This window comes from Carcharhinus amblyrhynchos, chromosome 14 (assembly GCF_965287045.1).
Source record: "Carcharhinus amblyrhynchos chromosome 14, sCarAmb.v2.hapA, whole genome shotgun sequence".
In the NCBI taxonomy this organism is placed as follows: Eukaryota; Metazoa; Chordata; class Chondrichthyes; order Carcharhiniformes; family Carcharhinidae; genus Carcharhinus; species Carcharhinus amblyrhynchos.
This window is the reverse complement of record NC_137337.1, coordinates 59,958,642-59,979,957: the sequence shown is the minus strand read 5'-3', so window position 1 is coordinate 59,979,957 and position 21,316 is coordinate 59,958,642. Positions and strand designations below refer to the sequence as shown.

The window sequence follows — 21,316 nt, the reverse complement described above, 5'->3', positions numbered from 1 at the left end:
GAATGGGATCAAAGGTTATGGGAAAAAGCAGGATTAGGCTATTGAGTCCTGGATTTGATTTGATTTATTATTTTCAATGTATTGGCATACAATGAAAAGTATTTTTTTTGTGCGCTATACAGAGCGTGCTGTTCATAGAGAAGGAAATGAGAGAGAATGTAGTGTTACAGTCATAGCTAGGGTGTAAAGAAAGATCAACTTAATGCAAGGTAGGTCCATTCAAAGGTCTGATGGCAGCAGGGAAGAAGCTGTTCTTGAGTCAGTTGGTGCGTGACCTCAGACTTTTGTATCTTTTTCCCAATGGAAGAAGGTGGAAGAGAGAATGTCTGGGTGCATGGAGTCCTTAATAATGCTGGCTGAAGCAGCGGGAAGTGTAAACAGAGTTAATGGATGGGAGGCTGGTATGCATGATGGATTGGGCTACATTCTCAACCTTTTGTAGTTTCTTGCAGTCATGGACAGAGCAGGAGCCATACCAAGCTTGAAGGGCCAAACGGCCTCCGCCTGCTCCTAGCTTCTGTGTTCCTACAATGTCCCATTATACATTTGCAAAGCTGCTATGATGTTTTACCCTATGCTAGGCCAGCAATCCAACAAGGAAGAGCTATAGACAATTCAGGGTATTTATTTAAAACCTGGCGTATTTACAGTGTGCACGTGGTAAAAATGGAGGGGTGATTGTTTGAGGACTACACGATCAGGCCAAACCAATGGAGAGGCTGTGCAGGAAACCAAGCCAGTTTGCTGATGACACGAAGATGAGTGGAACAGCAAATTGCGTGGAGGGTGTGGAAAGTCTGCAGAGGGATCTGGATAGGCTGAGCGAGTGGGCGAGGACCTGGCAGATGGAGTACAATGTTAGCAAGTGAGAGGTTATCCACTTCGGCAGAAATAATAGTAGGAGGGATTATTATTTAAAAGGCGAAAAGCTGCAGCGTGCATCGGTGTAGAGGGACCTGGGGGTCCTTGTGCACGAGTCGCAAAAACCCAGTCTGCAGGTGCAGCAGGTGATCAAGAAGGCGAATGGGATGCTGGCCTTTATAGCGAGGGAGATAGAATATAAAAGTAGGGAGGTCTTGCTGCAACTGTACAGGGCACTGGTGAGGCTGCAGCTGGAGTACTGTGTGCAGTTTTGGTTGCCGCACTTGTGGAAGGATATATTGGCCTTGGAGGAAGTGCAGAGAAGGTTCACTAGGCTGATACCAGAGATGAGGGGGTTAGCCTATGAAGAGAGACTAAATTGACTGGGTCTGTACTTGTTGGAGTTTAGAAGGCTGAGGGGGGATCTTATAGAGACGTATAAGATAATGAAGGCGATAGATAGGGTAGAGGTAGAGAGATTCTTCCCGCTTAGAAAGGATAGCAGGACTAGAGGGCACAGCTTCAAGATAAGGCGGGTGCAGTGCAGTTTAGAATGGAGTTGAGGAGGAACTTCTTCACTGAAAGGGTGGTGAATCTCTGGAATTCTCTGCCAGTTGAAGTGGTGGAGGCTACCTCACTAAATATATTTAAGACACGGGTAGACAGATTTTTGACAGACAAGGGAATTAAGGGTTATGGGGAGAAAGCAGGAAAGTGGAACTGATCCACTTCAGATCAGCCATGATCTTATTGAATGGCGGGGCAGGCTCGAGGGGCTAGATGGCCTACTCCTGCTCCTATTTCTTATGTTCTTATGTTTTATGTTCAATCAGGTGCACATCCAGGGACAAGGAGGAACTTCAGTTGGAGCCAGGGAGGAGAACAAAATAGACTTGTGTATTAGTTCTGTCAGATCCTTTTTTTTGTCTAAATATTTTATTAATAATTAATAGTTCTTTGTTGAAGCCACAATGAGTCACCTTTGAATTTACTACAGTAGGTTGCAGGAAGTCACATCTCCTCTCAAGGCTACCTGTCCACTCACTGGTGTGCCTAATACATGACTGCCGGATGTCAGTGCTACATCATCATGTATGAAATACACCAGTATATCCCATCTATTAACCCTTCATACAACAATACAGCATGAATTAGTTACAGAGTAATATTCTCTTTATACTATCCCATCAAACACTCCTAGGGCAGTTACAGTACTGGTTAGATAGAGTAAAGCTCTCACTGTGCTGTCTGTCCCATCAAACATTCCTAGAACAGATATAGTATAGATTAAAACGAAGTGAAATTTTCTCCACATTGTCCCATCAACAGTCCTGAGCAGGTACACTATGGGTTAGAAAAGAGATTGGAGCCTGCAAGTATTGCAGTTGCAGTGAGAAGCTGGGGAGAAGGATTGAGTTTGATATCTAATGTTCCACCATACCTGCCCAAGTGTCAGGCACATAGTCCTTCACTTCAATATGAACAAACAGAGACGGCATGGTGAGCTGCTGGTTAGTCTCACTCCGCAGGCCAATATGACGATATCCTACAGGAGAGAAGCCACATCTCTATCAGTAATACATAGCACAGGAAGGGAGCGTGGATCTAAGAGTGACACTTAGGGATAGGAGTAAGGGAGGGGAGAGGAAGGAGTGGGATAAATTAATCTGTAATGTGGTGCAGCAGTGTAGAATATGTCCATTTATGTGATTTGGAAGTGCTGACTATTATCATCTAATTTCATTCAGGAATGTCGGATACATCTACACAATGGTTCAGGAGTGTGGAATATACCTATATAACATGGCTCATGGAATTCCTACAGTGCAGAAGAGGCCATTGGCCCATTGGGTCCACACTAACTCTCCAAAAGTGTATCTTACCCAGGTTTGAAATGTGGAATAAATCTTTGTAATGTTGATTTGGAGTGGGATATGGCGATATAACATGGTTCGGGAGTGTGGGATTTGTCTATGTAACGTGTTTAGGAGCATGGGCTACGTCCATATACTGCTTACAATAGTCAGGTGATTTGATTGGTCCATTCTTCATTGTGGAAAACAGCAGTACTGTTGTTTGGGAGTGTGGAATATCTCTATTATGTGGTTTGGGAGCACAGGATATGCCTGTGTAATGTGGTTTGGGAGCGTGGGATATGTCTATGTAAGGAGGTGTGGGAATGTAAGATAAGTTTCTGTAATGTGGTTCAGGAGTGTGAGATAAGTTTCTGTAATGTGGTTTAAGAGCATGGGTTTTGTCCATGTATTGCCTTCAACAATCAGGTGATTTGATTGGTCCATATTACATTGTGGGAAACAACAGTGCCTAGGTTACCTGTTTGAAGAGCAGTAACTGGAAGAATCCTGTGCCCAATAAATTTTCCACTATCATCAAAAGTGGAAATTCTAATGGAAGCCAGCTCCGGCACAAGGATCTGAAAGTCAGAAAATAGCCTGTTAAATTGCGCCTGACAATTACTACCAGAAGCCAGGCAGCTGGCGAGCTCAGACACTGGTAGCAGAGGCTGCCTTTATGCTGCTGTTGGTTCAATCAGCTGCAGCTAAATGAGTTGCCCTCGATCAGTCAATTTAAATATCACTGCAGAGCTTTGGGTATCCACGTGAGACAGGCAATATATGGGTGGCAACAGCCATTGATTGACTTCTTCAGTGTCACTTCCTTGGTAAATGGATACTTTAAACAAGATTCAGGCTGTGGAAGATTAATAGTGCCAGGGTAACAATGTAGATTGGCCCTATCTGTGAGAGAGATCCGAGCAGCTGCTCAGTGTTTAAAATACTGCTTAGATATTGCAGGTATAATAGGTTTATGGACCAGTTACAATGGGAACATGGGGCTGAGGGCCTGGTAATCCTGATGCACAAAGGACCTGGAGGCTAATGAGCCCAAGCCATGTTATAACAAAAGCCCAGAGTCTATCAGTCCAGTTGCAATATTAACCCAGAGTCTGTCAATCTAGGTACAACATTAACCCAGAGTCTGTCAATCTAGGTACAACATTAACCCAGAGTCTGTCAGTCCAGGTACGACATTAACCTGTGGTCTGTCAATCCAGCTACAACATTAACCTGTGGTCTGTCAATCCAGCTACAACATTAACCTGTGGTCTGTCAATCCAGCTACAACATTAACCTGTGGTCTGTCAATCCAGCTACAACATTAACCTGTGGTCTGTCAATCCAGCTACAACATTAACCTGTGGTCTGTCAATCCAGCTACAACATTAACCTGTGGTCTGTCAATCCAGCTACAACATTAACCTGTGGTCTGTCAATCCAGCTACAACATTAACCCAGAGTCTGTCAATCCAGCTACAACATTAACCTGTGGTCTGTCAATCCAGCTACAACATTAACCTGTGGTCTGTCAATCCAGATACAACATTAACCTGTGGTCTGTCAATCCAGATACAACATTAACCTGTGGTCTGTCAATCCAGATACAACATTAACCTGTGGTCTGTCAATCCAGATACAACATTAACCTGTGGTCTGTCAGTCCAGGTACAACATTAACCTGTGATCTGTCAGTCCAGGTACGACATTAACCTGTGGTCTGTCAATCCAGCTACGACATTAACCTGTGGTCTGTCAATCCAGGTACAAGATTAACCTAGAGTCTATCAATCCAGGTACAACATTAGCCCAGAGCCTGTCAATCCAGGTACATCATTAACCCAGGGTGTCTCAATTCAGGTACGACAGTAACTCATCTTTAAAGATGGCACTCCAATTAGCGTTAGAATAAACTACCGCCTCTCTCTCACAGGCACAGAGGACTCCCCCACGAGCATTGGGGTACATTCCCCCATCAGCATGCAAGCATTTGGAAACACCCTGCTTCCTCCCCCCACCACCACTCATGCTTTGGGACATTCACCCATTACCCTCCTCCCTACCTCCTCCCAGATATGAAACCCCCAACTCCACAATCATTGCGGCACTCTCCTCCCCCCACCAAGGCACCTTGCCCTTCTTAAACATTGGGTGTGCACCCACTCGGAGGCACTGGAGCATGCCCCTCTCTTCCACACATAAGAGGAGCCCCATGGGCCCACCCTGGCAGTGCCAACTCGGCCCAGCATGTCCCTCATCACCCAGGGGTTATATTTACCCAATGTGATCATCATGACTGGTTTTCTGACTGGTTTTCATTTTTGAAAACCAAAGGTGATTCACACTGGTGAGACAGTATTGAGAGCCAAAGTAGCAGTGTTAAGACCACTAATGATATTTAAATATAATGCATGCTAATAATTTTTACACCCTTGCTGGGCGTGAACCTGAACATGTCATCGGGTGGGGGGATTCTGTTCGGAAATCACATTGGCGCAAATCCTGCTTTAGGTCTCTCGTGAGATCCAGCAGCCATTATGGGATTTGAGCCTGCAGTTCTTATTGCAAAAAGAAAGAAAAGACTTATTTCAGATTGATAGCTTTTTATCACAATTGGAAAAAGTCAGAGGTGTAACAGGTTTGAAGGAAGCACAAAAGTAGCTAAAGGAGGATAGGCAGTAACTAAAGCGAGGGTCTGTGATAATGTGGAAGACAGGAGAGATTAAATGACAAAAGGAGATGGAACTGGGACAAGTAGAAAAACAAAGAGAGTGGTTAATAAAGTAAACAGCATCCTGGAATTTATAAATAAGGCCAGAGATGCAAAAACAAGAGCATTAAAGTTAAAGCCTTATAAAACACTGTTCAACCTCAACTAAGAAGTGTACTGCATCCAATTCTGAGCACCACACTTTAGGAAGGATGAAAAGGCATTAGAGGGAGTGTAGAAAAGATTCTCAAGTGTGTTCTAGTGCTGAGAAACTTCATTTGTGCAGATAATTTGGAAAAGCTGGGACTACTCTCCTTGAAAAAGAGATGATTGAAAGGAGATTTGAAAGAGGGAGTATTCAAAATCAGATAGGAAGAGACTGGTCCCATTGGTGGAAAGATATGAGAACCAGAGGACACTGATTTAAGGTAGCTAGCAAAAGGAGCAATGGTGACATGAAGTAAAACTCTTTTTACTCTGTGAGTGGGATTCTAAAGGGAATTAGATCATTATCTGGAAAGGAAAACATGCAGAGCTATGTGGAAAAGAGAGGGGATTGACACCAGAGGTCCAACATGGAAACAGTGGGCTAAATGGCCTCCCTCTGTGTTGTAACCATTCCATAAGAAATTGAACTTAGATGAGGTGTAAACAGCAAAGTGGAATCATCACCAAAAGCTGCTGTCAGAAAATTATGGTCATGATTTGAAATTCTTGAACTCAGTGAGCCTGGAAGTTTGTAAAGTGCTTAATCGAGAGATGAACTATTCCTTGAGCTTACATTGAGATTCATTAGAAAGAACGATTTACATTTATATAACACCATTCACAACTATCGGATGTCTCAAAGTGGTTTGCAACTAATGAAGTACTTCTGAAGCGTAGTCACTGATGTAACATAGAAACTAAGGCAGCTAATCTGTACACAGCAAACTCCCAAAGACAGCATTATGATAAAGACCAGATCCTCTGTTTTAATGATGGAGTGGGACCTGAAACTGGAAGTTTGTGATTCAGAGGTGAGAGAACTGTGAACAGAGTATTGGCAGACATTTTTTCTTCTTTAGGAAGAGTGTAGGTGCAGGAGGCCAAGTACAGAGTGGTCAGCATAGGAGTTAAACAGGAAATTAAAATGACAGGCAACTGGTCACTCTTCCAAACTGAGTTGCTGTGTTGTGCAAACAAATTATCCAGTCTAAGTTTGGCCTCCCCATTGTAGCAAACACCTTATGAGCTTGTGTCTACTAAGTTGAACAAAGTACACACAAGCCACTGTGTCTCCAAGAAGGAATGCTTGGAGCCTTGGACAGTGAGGAGAGAAGAGGTAAAAGGAAAGATGTTTCATATCCTGCCTTGGATTGAAAGTACTGTGGGAAGGAGAAGGGTGTTGTGGGTGATTTGAGTGGAGCAACATGTCACAAAGGGAACCCAATACTCGGACGAAGCCAGCACTCAGTCTGACAAAGGGTCATCTAGATTTGAAATGTTGGCTCTCTCTCTCTCCACAGATGCTGTCAGACCTGCTGAGATTTTCCAGCATTTTTCTGTTTTTTTTTTCGGATTCCAACATCCACAGTATTTTGTATTTAACACAGAATCTATCAATGAGGTGCTTCAGAATGTTGAAAGGGGAGGAAAGATGTATATTGTGGTGGAAACTAGAGTAGATGGAAAGAGTGAACGATGATTCGTAAAATGTGGAGCGAGTGGGTTGCAAGGTGAGGAAAAGGAAACCTTTCATGGTTCTGGGAGAAAGGGGAAGGTGAGAGCAATAGTGCAGGAAATGGAACAGATACACCTGAGGGCTTGTCAGGCAGGAAGCATTGAGTGTGTGCTACATTTTACCTTTTCGAACACAAAGGTTTCTTCGTCCTTCCACTGAGGGTTGATCGAATTTTGCTCAGTGTTCAGTTTTGTCCTGTATTTCCGCTTAGGATCATGAGGGAGCCCAAACAACTCCACCTCAACATAGAATTTAGAGGTACGATCCGAAAGAAACTGTCCTGATATAATCTGTAATACCAAACAATGAAGATTAATTTGGTTCATGCCTGGAAACAGCCGCAGGAATTGTGATGCATAATGTACTCAAGTGCTCGGTACATTGAAAAAGCTGCCAGAGATCCCGTGGTAATGTTAGGAAGCATAGAGGAGCCTGGCACCAACTTGTAGAGTTTCGATTTAATCTTTTACAAAATAGAATGCATAGCTACCTTCATCAATACACATACAAATATATGAATTAGGAGCAGGAATGGGCCATTCAGCCCCACGAGCCTGCTGCAACATTCAATAAGATCATGGCCAATCTGAGTGTGGCATCACGCCACTTCCCTTCCTATCCCATGTACTTTTTGACTCCCGTGTCAATCAAGAATCTATCTACCTTTGCCATAAAAATATTCAATGGCTCGATCTCTATTGCTGTCCTGGGAAGAGAGTTCCACAGATTCATGACCCTCTGAAGGAAAAAAAAATCATCTGGGAGACCCCAAAGTTTTAAAGTTTTTAAATGATTATTTATTAGTGTCACAAGTAGGCTTACATTAACACTGCAATGAAGTTACTGTGAAAAGCACCTAGTCGCCACACTCCGGCACCTGTTCATTGGTACAGATTATAAATAAATGAGGCCCAGCACTGAAACCTGTGGACTCCACTAGTTACACCTAGCTGAGCCATAAATGATTCATTTATCCCTCCTCTCCGCTTAGCTAACCGATCTCCTATCCGGGGGACACCCCTGACACCATGAGCTCTTCACTTTGTGGTAACTGTTGACATGGCAACTTGTCCAATACCGACTGGAAATCTAAATACAGCACATTCTGTAGATTCCCTTTTATCCACATTGCTTGTCACTTCCTCAAAGAACTTTAATAAATTAGTCAACCCTGATTTCTCTTTCACAAACCCATGCTGTCTCTGTATAATTACATTAAGATTTTCTAACTGCTCTCTATAACCTCTTTCATAATAGATTCCAGCATTTCCCTCTGACAGATGTTAGACCCACTGGCCTGTAGTTTCCTGTTTTCTGTCTCCTTCCTTTCTTGAATAGAGGAGTTATATTTGTTATTTTTCAATCTGAAAATACCCTTCCAGAATCTTGGAAATTTGGAAAATCAAAACCAATGCATCTATTATCCTTGCAGCCACTTTGTTTAAGATCTAAGATGAAGTCCAGCAAGACCTACAGACTTATCAGCTTTTAGTTCTAATCATTTAACTTCCTCTCTTTCATCTCTTTATTCACAATTATTTCTGGACTGTTATTTATATTCTCAACAGTGACAGTGAAAATATCATTCAATTCACCCATCATTTCCTTATTTTCTATTATTAATTTTCCAGACTCACTCTCTAGAGGATCAATGCTCACTTTATTTATTCTTTTCATTTTTTAAAATTTTTACTATCTGTTTTTGTATTTCCTACTAGTTTACTCTCATAGTCATTAATCTTTTAGTCATTTTTTTTGTATGTTCTGTCCAACCTCTGACCTGCCACTAACCTTTGCAGAATTGTATGCCTTTTCTTTCAATTTAACACTGTCTTTAACTTTGTTAGTTAGTTACAGATGGTGCACCTTTCTCATCGTCTTTCTTTCTCACTGGAATGCAGCTATGCTGAATATTATGAAATAATCCCTTAAATGTCCGCTACTGCATCTTGACCTTAGTCCTAGTCTGCAGTGGGGAGCTATGACTCTGAACCCCCAGAGCTCCCATTGATCTTGGCTGCACAACCTAGCATGGAGTTGGGTCAGCTGGTTTGTTAGATGAATGCTATGCAGACTGGATGGCACCCAACTCAGTAGGAGGCTAGAAGCAAATTGTGACAAGGATGGACACAGGCCACAGAATCTTGCAGAAAAGCATAAGGGAGCAAACTGGAGCCTAGCTTTCTCTCTCTCTCTCTGCCCTTTTTCTACTTGCTTCAACTGCATCTCCAGAGAGGAACTTCAACTGGCAGCCAAGCAACACAGCATCACCAGCACTTTCTACCTCGTTGGGGCCATCATCAGACTGACCAGGCTCAGAAGACCACCCCGGTGAGACGACCCAAAGACCAGAACCAGCCCTAGACAAGAGGGGAAGCCCAAATGACTATGGACCTTGAAACATAGCCAACGCTCAAAGACTGGGGAACAGCGTCTCCCAGCCTTCTGAATGGGTATTGCCAGTCTTTTCAGACAAACAATTCAAATATAGTGACAAAGTGTGGATAGGGCATAGCAAATCCTCAAAAGCCCATGTTAGAAGTAGATAGCTAGTGTAGATTTGCAATTGTTCACTTAGAGTTTGCTGAAGAATCCTGTGAAGAAATTGAATGGTGTTTTTCCCTGATAAAGTCTTCAATAAAGTTGTTTTGGACCTTCAGGACGTTTGGCCCCTTTGTCTATCTCACAACGTAATGCACTTGAGTGAAAAAGGCTAATTACAAACTAGTTAAGATTTGTCAGGATACATTTACCCACTTTTCACTTTGCAGCAGTGGCCTTTTGATCTGGAGTTGGTGAGAGATTCTGGCAAGCTGGCTTTTTAATGAGTTTTCATGACATTTAAAAACATGCAAATGTAGTTCCCAAAATGATGTGACAGTCTACCCGACCTACCATGAACATTGCAAGTGGCCAACTGTGATCTATTTTTAGACCAGCAGTAAACTTATCTTTGAATGATTGCCAAATTTTCCCACCCCTATTATATATTTAAGTGATTGCATGATTGCTTTAAGAGGTAATCACATGATTTGATGGTAATTAATTGGGGTGTTCAGAGGCTCCTATTTAGTTTAATTTTCATTCTCCTTCAATAAATCAGTTGTTCTTAGTTTGAATCTATAGCCCAATTGGTATGTTTTTTGGTGAGTTGGGATGGGAGAATCGCGTGTTGGCCATTTTGCAGGATCACATGCGTTGGCCATCATCGGGAACGCATCTCCCATTGCCGGAGAATGGTCACAGTCGGGACCTCGTTGGAAACTGGCAGGAAGAGGGGTAAGTAATTTTAATCTTTTTTTAATGTATTTTAGATGTTATTATTGGGTCCGACACAGAATTCTCTGGGCCCGATAGCATCTCCCACCCTGTCAGGAATATTTCACTCTGGCAGGGTTTAGAGTAGCTCCCCACTTGCGGGCAACTAGCGGAAGACCCTGCTGGAGTGAAGGGGGATAATCAGGAGCCCCTAAGGGGTCAGGCGGTGGGGGGTGGTGCCCCTGGGCATGGGCACCCTGGCAGTTCATGCTGGTCTGGGAATGCTTGTGGGGGTTGCAATTGGGCTGTGGAGAGGGACTGGGGGGGGGGAGAGCGGGAGCAACACTGGAGGGGTCTCAGGCTGGACAATGATCGGGCTGGTCAGCAAATGTGGAGACTGACGATCAGGGCCACTGCGCGTATGCAGAGACCCGGAACTCCGCCATGAATAGGCCCTGCCCCCAAAGCTTATAATGAGATTCATAATTGTGACCTCAGCATTGCACAGAGTGTGGGAGATTAGGGTCTGAAGTTAACCAAATAAACAGTCGTGATATACACCAGTTTTCTCGCTGGTTCAGCACTTTTGAGAGAATTGCCCCTTATGTGTGCAAACCATATCTTTTTTCTTTTTGTTTGAAACCCATTACAGTCCCACCTGCTTCTGACAGGATGTGAAAATCCCTCTCAGTATTTCAAATTGAATATTACTTGTTTGAAACTTTTCCAAATCACTTTGGGAGTGTGCCCTTCAAATTGTTACATGTCACTGTGTGACTGACCTGTTGATCCAGGTTAAGATGTTGAATTGTTGTGCAGAACAAGGGAAATATGAATTGCAGAATGTAGTGTTTGAATATGGGATTCACTTTAACACCCTGTTACCCACATGTGAGGAGTGCTGCATTCATCTTGAATGAATTTAATTGGAATGAATGTAAACCTTACCAAAATGGATACAGTGTTTGACACAACAACATCAATCCGATCAGCAGTGAAGGGGTCAAATGTCTTCTCCGGGCGGCGTAGTAGCTCATGTTTTAGAATATAACCACTCCGCCCATTCACCTCAAAGAATGAGCTGTTCAGTTGCATAGGCAAGTCTGAAGGGAAAAAGAGAAATCAATTATCAATTCTCCATTAGTGAATGGCTCTTGGCTTTCTAACAGATCAAACACAGGAGTCATTGGGTGAGATGTTCTGGCCACGCTCACCCCAAGACCAGAAAATCCGGCCCGAGGTCAATGGACCTTTGCATGGTCCTGTCCCATCCTCTACAATTGTTGTGACAGGCAGGATGGGAAAATTCTGGCCATCATGTTATCTGGCAGAGCAGAAGGGATTCTACAGAAGATCCAGTATCAGATTATGGGTCTGTATTAGAGGATCCTGTAATAGAACCAGAGTCAGTATCAGAGGATCCAGTAATAATAGATTGAGGGTCAGTATCATAGAACCTTGTGTCAAATCTGTAGCCTGTATCAGACATAGTCAATATCAGTGGATACCACATCAAAGGACATCAGGAAATTTCAGAGGACATCAGAAGATCTATCAGGTTTGAATGGTATTGCATAAATGTAAAGGAATTAAGATTGGTTGACTTTCTGTGCACATATTGAAGTATCAGACCATTGCTATCTTCTTGTTATGAGTGATTTCTTCAAAATGCTGATATCCTGCCTCAGTGATTTGTTGATTGAAATTTTGATGTACTTTGAATCCGACCATTTCTAGTATATTATAATTCAATGAATATACATGTGTAAATGTTAATGTTACATTAACCTAAACTGGGAAAAAGAAAAAAAAGTCCAAATTATCTCTCATTAATGCTCATGTCCATTCATCTTGTTTTACCTCATCATAATCTTTTGCTAATTTTAATTAGCCATTTTGGTAATCTCATTTATAACGAACTCCTTCTAACTCTATTTAATCTGTTGTTCTAATCCTTCTCTTCTCATTCCTCAGATTAATCTCTTATTCTTTCTCAATAATCAATCATTAACATTATTCATATTTACTTAAAAATGCTGTGCATTTTTAAATTTATAATAATCACTCATTATCGCTCTAATCAATCTCTTTAATTAAATGATTTCATCTGGTTAATCTCTAGTTATATGGCTCTTTAACCTTCAACCTTTTGTTAATCTTTGATTAATCCTGTCATTAATCTCCTTCATGGGATTAATCAACTCTGATTAATCTTTAATTAGCGATCTCATTAATTCTCTTATCCTACAGCCCTCAGAGATCTCTGTGCCCCTCCACCCCTGGCCTCTTGGCATTCCCAATTCTGATCACTAGTGGCTGTGCCTTTAGTCGTCTAAACTATCATCTGTGGAAATCCTTTGCTACACTTCTCCACCTTGCTAGCTCTCTCTCTTCCTTAAAATCTAATTTCTTAAATCAAACTTTTGGCCATCGGTCCTAATATCTGCTTAAGTGACCAGGTGTCAATTTTTGTTTGATAAAATTCACACAAAGAGTCTTGAGATATTTTAAACTGGTACTAAGTAAATGTAAATTCTTCTTGCTAATCTCTTCCTAACTTCTAGGGTAAATTTCTATGACTTACGAAGGACCCAAAGTCCCTGGGAATGATGTTAACTTTGTCTGAAAGAGTCATAGAGTTTACAGTATGGAAACAAGCCCTTTGGCCCAATTTGTCCATGTCGGCCCTTTTTTTAACCCCTAAGTTAGACCCAATTGCCCGTGTTTGGCCCATATCCCTCTATATCCATCTTACCCATGTAACAGTCTAAACACTTTTTAAAAGTGTACTCGCCTCTACTACCATCTCTGGCAGCTTGTTCCAGACACTCACTACCCTCTGTGTGAAAAAATTGCCCCTCTGGACTTTTTGTATCACTCCCCTCTTGCCTTAAACCTATGCCCTCTAGTTTTAGACTCCTCTACCTTTGGGAAGAGATATTGACTATCTAGCTGATCTATGCTCCTCATTGTTTTATAGACCTCCATAAGATCACCTCTCAGCCTCCTATGCCCCAGAGAAAAAAGCCCCTCTATCCAACTCACCTTATAACTCAAACCATCAAATCCTTGTAGCATCTAATAAATCTCCTCTGCATTCTTTGTAGTTAAGTAATATCCTTTATCATAGGGTGACCAGAACTGTACACTGTATTCCAAGTGTGGCCTTACCAATGTCTTGTACAACTTCAACAAGACATCCCAACTCCTGTATTCAATGTTCTGACCAAATGTCATCTTCATCACTCTGTCCACCTATGACTCCACTTTCAAGGAACTATGAATCTGTATACTAGATCTCTTTGTTCTATAACTCTCCTCGACACCCTACCATTAACTGAGTAAGTCCTGCTCTGGTTTGATCGACGAAAATGCATCACCTTGCATTTATCTAAATTAAACTCCATTTGCCATTCGTCAGCCCCTTGGCCCAATTGATCAAGATCCCATTGCAGTCCTAGATAACCTCCTTCACTGTCCACTATGCCACCAATCTTGGTGTCATCTGCAGACTTACTAACCATGCCTCCTAAATTCTCATCCATAATTAATATAAATGAAAAATAACAATGGATCCAGCACCAATCCCTGAGGCATACCATTGATCACAGGCCTCCAGTTTGAAAAACAATCCTCTACACCACCTTCTGCCTTCTGTCATCAAGCCAATTTTGTATCCATTTGGCTACCTCACCCTGGATCACGTGAGATTTAACCTTATGCAACAACCTCCCATGTGGTACTTTGTCAAAGGTCTTGCTAAAGTCCACGTAGACAACATCAACTGCACTGCCCTCATCTACCTTCTTAGTTACTCCTTCAAAATAATCAAATTTGTGAGACATGATTTTCCACTCACAAAGCCATGCTGGCTGCCCCTAATCAGACCTTGCGTCTCTAAATGCCTGTAGATCTTAATCAGTCTTTGCCTTTTTAAATGCTTGTAGATCCTGTCTTATCAAAGAAGTTTTGAGTGGGCCCGGGCCTGAGTTCAATCTCTACTCCATCACTCACCTGCAGTCTGGAAGTTGAGAGCTACCATCTGACAGCCAGCATTCCAAAAAATATGAGGCATGTAGTTCGAGGAATCCACTCTCGTCCCCTTGGGGTAAATACGACTCATTTGTCTTTTGTTGTACCTGTTGGAGGCGTATAGGAATTCAAAGACCTGTGAGATGTCAGGCAGTTCCTCCTGAAGCTGGGAGGCTGCTTCTTGATGCAGTCACAGTGAATTCTGCAGCACCATAGAGAGAAAGCTGTGACTGGACCACAGTCACCGTTGCTGATGATAGATGTGAAGATTGAAAGGAATATGCGAGACTCATTCAGGGGAGCACTGACTATTGCTTAAATAGGACAGTGTGACGATCTGGAGGGAGACAGGTGAAGGATGAGTTAGATTGCTTCCTCAGCCCCTGCATAGATTCAGGCTTCATTGCTGAGTGACAGCAACTGGTATACCCAGAATGATAAAACAGTGAAATGGGAAAATAAGGATGCGGGTCTGATCTGTTCTTGTATACTTTAAAATAGAATACCAGTAAAACAGGGAAATATGAATACTGGTCTTGTATACTTTAAAATGGAACACCAGTAAAATGGGGAACGAGAATACTAATATTAACTGTTTTTTTTCCTTCTAGGTAACGAGAATAGGGATGTCAGCAACAGGAGAGACGGGTGGGGCGAATGGGACAAAAGGATGAAGCAGGTGAGGGGGAAGCTGAATGGGTAAAGGTGGATTGAAAATAATAAAGAGGAAGAGAAGGGGAAGGATGAGGGAGGGGGATGAAATGAGCAAAAGGTGACTCCAGCTACAATAGAAAACCAAGCTTGACGAAAGGCTGGGTGGGAGGGGGTACATCGTAGTAGATTTCAGTAAAGTTCTACATCACTTTTCTTTTCAAGACAGTTCAGAAATGAAGTGAAAGCAGGTTACGTTACAGTTAGAATGAAATATGTGACAGGTGGCAGATTCACTAGGAGCAAATTGATACACTATTATGAAGACAGGGTCGATGACAGATAATGCAGCAACAGGGGATTAAATCTTCACTAAAAAACCTGCAATACAATTCCACAAAAGAATCCAATGGCATGGAATGATCTAACACAATCCTGGGATATTTTATGTGTAAACAACCCTGACTCTTCTATTAGACTCCAGACTGTAACTCTCTCCTGGATATGGGTTAATTTGTGTGTAAGCCACATGAATCACTCGGTTAGGTTCCAAAGTGTAACCTACTCTGGAGAATTAACCATTCTCTATATCTTGCTAGGTTGAGTTGCAGCTGATTTATTAGCTTTTCCTCTCATGGTAGTTCACAGTGATTTCAACATCAGCTGTCCTGGTATTGAACAGCATTCTTCAGCATGGATTCTTAGTATGAACCCAGTTACAAGTCAGCCTTTCAAAGGATACTCCACAAAGTCAATGGGGAATTTCATGAGCAGATCCAGAGCCTTGGTCTCAGTGAACGATGAGATGATGTAGGATTTATTCATTTCTGTAAAATGAATAGAACTGGTTTAGCAAGTATTTATAATGTAACTTTACCAGGATAGATTATCACACTGTGTGAAATATGCCTTTTGGACATCTTGAAGTTGTGAAAGGTGCAATGGAATTGCAAGTTTGTTCCTTCTTTCAAACTCAGAGTTAGTTATTGGAGGTGAGCTGCAGCCTATGGCCATGAACTTGGGATGCATGCAACTCATTTGTCTTTTGTTGTACCTGTTGAAGATGTATAGGAATTCAGAGACCTGTGAGGTGTCACACAGTTCCCCCTGAAGATGGGAGGCCACTACCTCCATCCAGCCGCAATGAGTTCTGCAGAACCACAGATAGAAAGCTGTGATTGGGCTTCATTTGCTGTTGCTGATGATACGTGTGAAGATTGGAGGGAATAAGGGAACACTGACTATTGCTTAAGTAGAAAGGACACTGTGAGGATCTGGAGGGGCACAGGTGATGGATGGGTTAGATTGCCTCCCCCAGCTCCTCTAATGAATCTAGCTTCAAACCCATTAGTCCCGCCCCAGGATTTGCTCACAGGTCAGTTTCACTGGAAAGACGGATGCTGAGGAGAGACCTGCTGGAAGTCTACAAAATTATGAGAGGTATAGACAGGGTGGGTAGTCAGAGACTTTTCCCAAAGTAGAAGTGTCAATTACAAAAGGGCACAGGTTCGAGGTGAGAGGGGCAAAATTTAAGGGAGATGTGTGGGGAAAGATTTTCACACCGAGTGGTGGGTGCCTGGAACACACTGCCAGAGGAGGTAATGGAAGCAGGTAGATTCGCAACATTTAAGAGGCATTGGATGGGTACGTGAATGGGAGGGAATAGAGGGATATGACCAAGTAAGGGCAGAAGGTTTTTTTTAATTGAGTTAGGGCATCATGATGGGCACAGACTTGGAGGGCCAAAGGGCCTGTTCCTGTGCTGTACTTTGTTCTTTGATCGGAGAATGCATTTCATAAGGGCAGTGATAGAGCAGATGAACATAAGCCTGCAGGTTTCTGCTGTAGCTTGAACGTTGCTGCTAACGGGTGTTTGTCGGGATCTGACTGATATTACATAGAGTTACACATAATATATTACTAATACTACGTAGAGTACAGCATAGAAACAACCATTTGGTCCAACTGGTCTATGCCAATGTTCATACTCCACTTTCACCTTCCACCCAATTTCTAACCCTATTTACAAATCTTTCTATTCCTATCTCCCTCATATACCTAGCTTTGCCTTAACTGCATCTCTGCTATTTAACTCACTGCTGCCAATGGTAATATGTTCCTCATTCTCCCCATGCTCAGGGTAAAGAAGTTTCTCCTGAATTTCCTGTTGGATTTATTAGTGACTACCTTATATTTATGGCCCCTTGCTCTGGCCATGCCTGCAAATGGAAGCATTTTCTCCATGTCTACCCTTCTTTACTGGAGGTCTTGTGGCACGGTTAGCATTGTTTCGCATTCCTGCTTTTGAGTCAGTAGCTCTGAATTCAAGTCTCGCCACAGGATTTGATGAGCAAGGAGGGTGTTTCACAATATGTCCAAGCGCGTTGTGCATCTGCCAATAAATATAGGCCATGTGATGAAAAGAGAGTTAGAGCCTCTTACCATCACTGTCTATCACTCCAGACTACAACATGTATGTTGTCACAGCAATTCAGACTCCTTGAGTGATCTGTAACACACATCCTATCATTATCTTGAAAATCTTTATCAGGGCATCCTTCAGTCTTCTGGAGAAAAGAGCCTCCATCTGTTCTTTCCTGATAGTTAGTTATAAACCTTCAATTCTGATATTGCAATCAATTGGAATCCAACTAGGTGTTGCCCATGCACTGTTCCTCAATTGACACCAACGCGCTTGAGATTTTCCAGGACAGGAGTGAACTGAATTGAATGCCACAGAGAATACAGAAATATGGGCACTATCTTACTCTTAGCCACTTCAAAGGACTCGAACTTAACAGGCTGAATGTAATTGACTAGACTGGACATCTCTTCATACGCTCTCACTTCCTGGCCAGCAGTTCCCTGTTAGGAAAGAACACACGAGTTATACCTCAGCTACAAACAATGCCAGTCCAAGCAAGGATCATTCTACAGTCAAGACAGTAGGTCCATGATTACAAACGTTTCAGTAGCATAGTCCTGGTAGTGTTACTAGATTGGTAATCCAGAGGCCTAAGCAAATTGTTCTAAACCCGCCACGGCAGCAGTGGGAATATAAACTTCTGGAGTAGTATATTAATCATTTATAATAATTGAGAAATTACTGCATTACGATGAAAACCCATCTGGCTGAAAGAGCAGGGGCAGAATTTCTGCTGCTATTTCCCAGGCTGGCCTACATGGGATCGACACAGCTGCCCTTTGAAATGGTCCAGCAGGTCACTCAGTTCAAGGGAAATTAGGAATGGGGAATAAATGTTGGCTTTGCCAATGATGCTCACAACTCAAAAAAAAATTAAAAAGCATAACTCGGGGCATGTCCCTGCCCCATTCCCCATTGAGTAAATGATTTAAGGCAATGTATCCTAGAGAGGACGTCCATCCACACCACATCACCTCCATTATGCTTATCAAACCTCTTTATTATCTCGTCAAAAATCTAATTGCTGCCTTTCCTTAATTAATCTCTGATTGTCCAAATGATCATTAACTTTGTCCTGGATTATTATTTTTAAAAGCTTTCCTATACTGAGGTTAAACTGACTGGCCTGTAGTTGCCTGAATTATTCTTACGATTCTGTCTTTGAATAAGAGTCTAAAGTTTGCAATTTTACGATTCTCTAATACCATCCCACCAATTAGGGAGGATTGGAAGATTATGGCCAGTGCCTTCATAGTTTCCCCCATACTTCCCTCAGTATTCTCACATCATGCATCGAGTACTGGTGATTTAACTACTTCCCAGTACAGCCTGCCATCCAGATACCACCTCCTCATCAATTTCTAGCCATCAAGTGTCTGAACTATCCTATTCACTAAGACTTTGGCAGCATCTTTTGGTAAAGGCAGATGCAAAGTATTCAATTAGTATCTCAGCCACACTCTGTGTCTCCATACGTGGATCCTCTTTGTGGTCCCTAATTGGCCCCACTGTTTAATGGGACAATGTAGAATAAGCTTTGCTCTGTATCTAAGCGGTGCTGTATCTGCCCTGATGGGACAGTGTAGAGGGAGCTTCACTTTGTATATGACCCATGCTGTACCTGCCCTGGGAGCATTTGATGCAGATACTTGCAACCCAGTGTTCTAATCTTCAACGTGCTCACTTTAATGAGCAGAAATAGTCTCCGCAAATTCAGGTTTTTTTTAGAGGTCACCCACGCGCAGATGCGATTCAAACATCTTTGCAGCAGTAATCAGTAGATGGTCTCCCAAAGATTTCGCCCCTATTACCATTCAAGAATAACATTAATAATGTACACATTCAATGAATTACTGTCAATAGATACTTAGAAACAAAATGTTCTCATGATTGTTTACAATTGCAGACTGGTTTGACTCTTTCAAAGGGCAATAAGGCTCAATAAATAATGTGTCTGGGATTGGAATCACATGCTGGCTATGTCACGTAAGGATAGTAACATCTCTTCCACAGGAGATTTAGTGAAGTATTTGGGATGTTACAACAGTATTAAAGCTTTCTGGGTCATTGTGTTTCCCACCTGGAATTTCCAAACTCAAAGCATTGTGGGAGAATCCACATCTCATGGTTTTAAACAATTTAGGAAGATGGTCCACCACCAGCACCTCAGGTTGACTAATCCGAGATTAGAAGAAAAAAAGTAAAACATTGCACCTCGTCAGATTCATTTTTCTTCAATTCCTGCTCCTCCTCCTCCTCCTGCTCAATGTTTTCAGACTCCTCATCAACCTCACACTGCTCATCTGCATTTTCACCTGGAAAAATTCCAAAGCAAACATACATAATCACCAGGTCTGAACCCAGCACCCGTCAGACTCCTGTCAGTGAATGGGGGCTTGAAGTGTATCAGTGTGTTATGGTGAGGGGTGCAGGTATATTAGTGTAACAGTGTCGGATGTGGAATATATTGGTGATAGATTTGGAGTACATCAGTGTTACAGTGGGAGTGTGCGGCATATCAGTTTTACAGTGAGGGATTTGGAGTACATCACTGTAATAATGAAAGGTATGTGGTATATCAGTGTTACAGTAAGGGGTGAGAGTGTCTCAGTGTTACAATGGGGATGTGGGGTATATCAGTGTTATAGTGAGGGGTTTGGAGTATATAAATGCTACATGAGGAGTGTGGCGTACTTCAGTGTTAATGTAAGGGGTGTGGAGTATATCAGTGTTCCATTGAAGGGTGTGGAGTTTATCAGTGTTACAGTGAGGGGTTTGGAGTATATAAGTGTTACAGTGAGAGGTGTGAGGTATATTAATTTTACAGTGAGACGTGTAATATGTCAGTGTTACAGTGAGGGATTCAGAGTATATCAGTTTTATGAGGAGTGTGGCATATATCAGTATTACACTGAGGGGTGTGAGGTATATCAGTGCTACAGTGAGAACTGTGTAGTATGTTAATGTGAGGGGTGTGGAGTATATTAGTGTTACAGTGAGGGAGGAGTACAGAGTATATCAGAGTTACAGTGAGCAGTGTGGGATATATAGGTGTCACAATGAGGGGTGTGGGGTATTTCAGGGTTACAATGAGAGATACGGAGTATATTAATGTTACAGTGAGAGGTGTGGAGTATATCAATGTTACATTCAGAGATTTAGAGTATATCAGTCTTACAGTCAGAAGTGTGTAGTGTGTCAGTGGTTCAGAGGGGATGTGGGCTAGATCAGTGTTATAGTGAAGGATTTGAAGTATATCACTGTTGCAGTGAGGAGTGTGGATACATCATTGATACAGAGAAGGGTGTGGCATATGTCAGTGTTACAGGAGGCGTGTGAGGTATATCAGTGTTACAGTGAGGGATGGGGATGTATCAGTCTTACAGTGAGTATATCAATGCTACATGAGGAGTGTATGGTATTTCAGTGTTAATATAAGAGGTGTGGAGTATATCAGTGTTACATTGAAGGGTGTGGAGATTATCAGTGTTCAGTGAGGGGTTTGGGTTATGTCATGTACAGTGAGGGGTGTGGGGTATATCAGTGTTACAGTGAGTGGTATGGGGTATATTAATGTTATAGTGAAGGGTGTGGAATATATCAGTATGACAGTGAGGAACCTGGATTGTATCGGTGTTACATTGAGGAGTGTGAAATATGCCAGTGTTACAGTGATGCGTATATCAGTGTTACATAGAGTCATAGAGGTTTATAGCATGGAAACAGACCTTCAGCCCAACTTGTCCATGTTGCTCCTTTTTCTTAAAATCTCCTAGGCTAGTCCCAATTGCCCGCATTTG

The 21,316-nt window shown here is 42.3% G+C and overlaps 1 protein-coding gene across 2 annotated transcripts in view; it reads right to left on the bottom strand.

The window, feature by feature from the left end:
* The window catches only part of LOC145352713 (1-phosphatidylinositol 4,5-bisphosphate phosphodiesterase beta-2-like), a 118,430-nt gene that overhangs the window by 29,273 nt on the left and 67,841 nt on the right, over window positions 1-21,316 (bottom strand). For both annotated transcript variants that reach the window (XM_080202961.1, XM_080202962.1), the window contains exons 15-22: window positions 19,731-19,831; window positions 17,860-17,956; window positions 15,834-15,918; window positions 14,423-14,547; window positions 11,357-11,511; window positions 7,273-7,440; window positions 3,196-3,295; window positions 2,303-2,407 (exon numbers count right to left, since the gene is read on the bottom strand). In XM_080202961.1, coding sequence (XP_080059087.1) covers window positions 2,303-2,407; window positions 3,196-3,295; window positions 7,273-7,440; window positions 11,357-11,511; window positions 14,423-14,547; window positions 15,834-15,918; window positions 17,860-17,956; window positions 19,731-19,831 — 936 coding nt within the window. The remainder of the gene's footprint in view (window positions 1-2,302; window positions 2,408-3,195; window positions 3,296-7,272; window positions 7,441-11,356; window positions 11,512-14,422; window positions 14,548-15,833; window positions 15,919-17,859; window positions 17,957-19,730; window positions 19,832-21,316) is intronic.